The 4,417-nt window shown below is 35.1% G+C and overlaps 1 protein-coding gene across 1 annotated transcript; it reads right to left on the reverse strand.

Moving 5' to 3' along the window:
* Positions 1-3,311: 3,311 nt before the first annotated feature.
* LOC104803173 lies at positions 3,312-3,659 on the reverse strand. Its single transcript, XM_010527056.1, has one exon. The coding sequence runs from the start codon at positions 3,657-3,659 to the stop codon at positions 3,312-3,314; it is 348 nt and encodes a 115-aa protein (XP_010525358.1).
* Positions 3,660-4,417: the final 758 nt, after the last annotated feature.

The raw sequence follows: 4,417 nt of genomic DNA on the forward strand, positions 1-4,417 counted from the left end.
AAGATGTATCGGAATTTGAAGCAGTACTTTCTTTGGCATGGCATGAAAAAGGATATTGCAAAGTTTGTTACTCATTGTCCAACGTGTCAGCTAGTTAAATGGGACTTGGTGACGATGGATTTTGTAGTTGGTTTGCCAAGGACACCAAAGGAAAATGATGCGATATGGGTTATTGTGGACCGTTTAACTAAGTCTGCACATTTTATCGCAATTAAAAAGACATTCTCAATGCCTCGTTTAGCACAGGTCTACATAGAAGAGGTGGTAAGACTTCATGGAGTCCCTACCAGTATTGCGTCGGACAGAGATCCACGATTTACTTCGAGATTTTGGAACAGTTTCCAAGAGGCTATGGGCACTAAGGTACGATTGAGTACAACTTATCATCCCCAAACTGATGGACAATCAGAGAGAACGATACAAACGCTAGAGGATATGTTACGTGCGTGTGTATTGGATTGGGGAGGAGAATGGGATCGTCACTTACCACTGGTGGAATTCGCTTACAATAACAGTTTTCATTTAAGTATCGGGATGTCACCCTTTGAGGCGTTATATGGAAGACCTTGTAAGACACCTCTTTGTTGGACATAAGTCAGGGAAAGACGATTGTTGGGTCCTGATATAGTGGATGAAACCATAAACAAGATTAAGATAATCCAGAAACAGATGAAGGTAGCACAGTATAGACAGAAAAGTTACGCGGATAAACATAGACGTGATATAACTTTTCAAGAAAATGACGAAGTATTTCTCAAAGTACAAGCAACTAAAGGAAAAGCACGTTTCGGAATGACGGGAAAACTAAAACCCAGATTCATTGGACCTTTCAAGGTATTGAGTAAGATAGAAGCAGTGGCTTATAAGATTGCCTTACCTCTAGAGTTGACTCAAGTTCATGATGTGTTTTATGTATCCATGCTTCGGAAGTACCATCCTGACCCTGATCACATTATTGATTATTAACCGCTTGAGTTAAAACCGGATAGGACTTATGAAGAAGAACCTATCGAGATTGTTGAACGGAAGGTTAAACAACTGCGGCGAAGAGGAATTCCTCTAGTAAAGGTCGTATGGACATATCATAAAGGAGGAGATGCGACTTGGGAGTTGGAGGACGACATGAAGGCTCGTTATCCCCACCTTTTTGGTAATAAAAACCGTACATACCATATTAAATCGTTCTAGAATTCGGGACGAATTCTTCTTTTAAGGGTGGTAGAATTATAACGATTGAATTTTTATTTAGAAAATTTAATTTGGGGTTATTTGATCATTTTAAAAGTTTGAAGAAAATCTGTTATTTTGCATGGATTTGGTAACGTCAAATGGAAATTTAGGATAAATTTAGAAATTTTCAAAACTAAAAGATTGAATTGCAATTTTATCTAGGTTTTTTTCTCTTTCTTTCCCTTACTTGCACCATTCTCTTTATTTTTTTCATTCTCTCTTTTGTCTTCTTCCTCTCTCTCTCCTCTCCCTTTCTCTCCATCTCATCTCACGTACTATCTCTCCCTCATACACTCACAAGGTACTCTCTCTCTTTCACACACTCACATTTCTCCTCACTCTCTCACGTCACTCTCACCCTCTCTTCTTAAAGTCACTCTCACCCTCTCTCCTTAAACTTTTCCATTTTTTTTACTGTTTTTATTATTATTATATTCATCATCATCGTTACCAAGTTAATTTTTATTTAATTATTTCTTTTATTATTAGTATTTTCTTCCACAATGTGGATTCATTCACACCGTCACGAGTAAAATCTTTCCGGTGCCACAGATTATATCTTTTGAATTTTCTAATATCAATTTTGAAATACATTACATAAAAATCGAGATTTTTATTGAGAATTTTAAACTGAGTGATATTTTATTTATTTAAAAAAAAAAGATTTAATCGGAAAACATTTATCGATTAATTAATTTTTTTTTCTTTATTATAATGTAATTGTTTTGGAATGATAGATTATTGATTAGGATTATTAATTATTAATTAATTATAGGTGAAAAAAATCTCGAGGTTATTGAACACGGGATCGAGGATTAGAGCGAATCTTTCAGAGTTCATCATTTAGAACGAGGTGAGGGAACTCGACAGAACTCCTCTTTCTTCTATTCGCTTAGATATGATGATAGGGAACGTAGATATCATGCGGTTAGAACTTTAGGATAGACGTCTTAAATTTCTTACGGATTCATGATGTATGTTGATTGATGATTGATGATTGATGAATGATAATTAATGATTGATAATCGATGATTGATGAATAATGCATGATGATTGATGATTGATAAATTTCTGTGGAGTGATTATGGCTTATGACGTATATGTTATGTGATGACGTTTCTTAATAGATTATTAGACCGTTAGAATGAGTTGAACTTTTGATATTAAATAAATTTTGGCGTGATGTTTGGTAAGATGAGAGAAGTAAAGAATTGAGTTAGAGACTAGAATGTGACCTCAGACTGTGCTAAAGATATTTTTTAAAAGTGAGTTTTGAGACCATGGTACGGCGGTGATCCGTATGTGATGGTATGATAACAACCCGAGCATGGCAGCGATCCATGTGGAGTGATAACCCCGACTACGGCGGCGATCCGTAGAGGGTTATTGCTATTGGTTGAGTTTTGAGGCCATGGTACGGCGGCGATCCGTATGCCATGTGGAGTGGTACCCCCGACTACGGCGGCGATCCGTAGAGGGTTATTACTATTGGTCGTGTTTTGATAACCCCGACTACCGCGGTGATCCATAGAGGGTTATAACGATATTTTTGGTTTTGTTTTATAAAAGAGTTTTGAGCTAAGTCTGAGGGGTACTGAATGGTCCTAGAGTCTGGATTCGTTTTAAAGAATCGAATAAAGAACAGTCAATAGAAGAACGTGAATTAATAGATTGAGTTTTGCTTGAGTTGAATGTTGATTGAATTTGTTTTCTATTTGATTGTCTGTGTTGGGTACGGAGGCAAGGTTTATAGTCTTGCAACTTCACTGAGCTATTCGCGTAGCTCACCCCTTCCTTTTTCCCCACAGGTGAAAGGTGAAGCAGATCAAGTGGTAGGACTTGGTAGTTGCAAGAGACACATTGTTTTAAATTTTTATTTTTATGAGTTCAGTATTTTTAGACTTATGTTAGAATTTCATTATTGAGACTTCCGCTGCAGATTTTGAGATGATAGTATGGTATTAAGAATAAACTGAATCTTTCTTTTTAAAACCTACGTGACGATTCAATGGTTTCCGAAAGACCGGATTTTGGATCGTTACAGAAATCATAACACATATATTATATAAATGATGGAAAACTTAAGCTATAGTGGGAATAGCAGCACAACGAATCCATAAGTCATCACTCTTTTTCAAATACTCTGCTTCGTGGGCAATGTAAATCGGCCTGCTCGTCATGTATTTGATGAGAGTGTCATAACACAACTTCCCCTCTTTGATAAGTTTCGGACAACAAGAGTCAGAGACCGTCCCGTTCCCAAAAATACCCTCAACTATATCCAATGCACACTTCGGGTTAATCTTGGTAAGACACTGATCCCATAGTTGCTTGGGTTCGCCTTCTTCGACAGCAATCACATGCATTGATGCATATGCGAAAGCTACAACTACGAAAAACATAACCATGGAATTGTTTAGTTTCGCCATCTTTAACTCGTATGTATGCTTTAGGGTTTAGTTTTTGTGTCTTAAGTTAAGGTGCAACAAAGGCCGTCTTGTTTGACTTATGTGAAAATGAAATAGGATCCTCTTTATAAGGCATGAAAAATTATAACGGAAACTTCACATAATAATTATTTTATTAACTCTCATGGTATTTATTAAGAAGTTTCTTTGATTTAATTTCTAACGTTCTCATCAAATAGTCATTCCTATATGTGAAATTACTTATGTACAAGCGAACTGAAACTTCAAGATTAACTTCAATGATCCAACGGATTCGCGTGACAATGATAATTTATTTTTCGATTATATGACTCACTAAGGGCAGAGCCAAACAAATTTATAAGAGTAGGCAATAATATTAATATACATATAAAATATAAAAATTTAATAAAAATATATAACCATAAAAAGGTTTATATAAGGGTAAATATATTTTTAGACCGAGAGAAATTAAAAATTTTATCTAAAATTTTAGAAGAAAATTCAAAATTTTAATTAATAAATGGGGCATGTGCCCAAATATTTATATATTGGTCATGATATATTATTTAGTAGGAAACAAATCGGCATCCAAAACGAGAAATACTCAATTATACAGATTTTCGTTCCATTTTTTATTTATTGCATGCAAAATTTTATCTAGTTTAAAAACAAATAGGAAAGTAAAACAAGACGAAAGAAGGATGGAAGTGGTACCAAAAATTCAGATACATACAATAATTATCTCGTGATATTCGAAA

The sequence above is a fragment of the Tarenaya hassleriana genome, unplaced genomic scaffold, assembly GCF_000463585.1.
Source record: "Tarenaya hassleriana unplaced genomic scaffold, ASM46358v1 Cleome81, whole genome shotgun sequence".
Taxonomy (NCBI): Eukaryota; Viridiplantae; Streptophyta; class Magnoliopsida; order Brassicales; family Cleomaceae; genus Tarenaya; species Tarenaya hassleriana.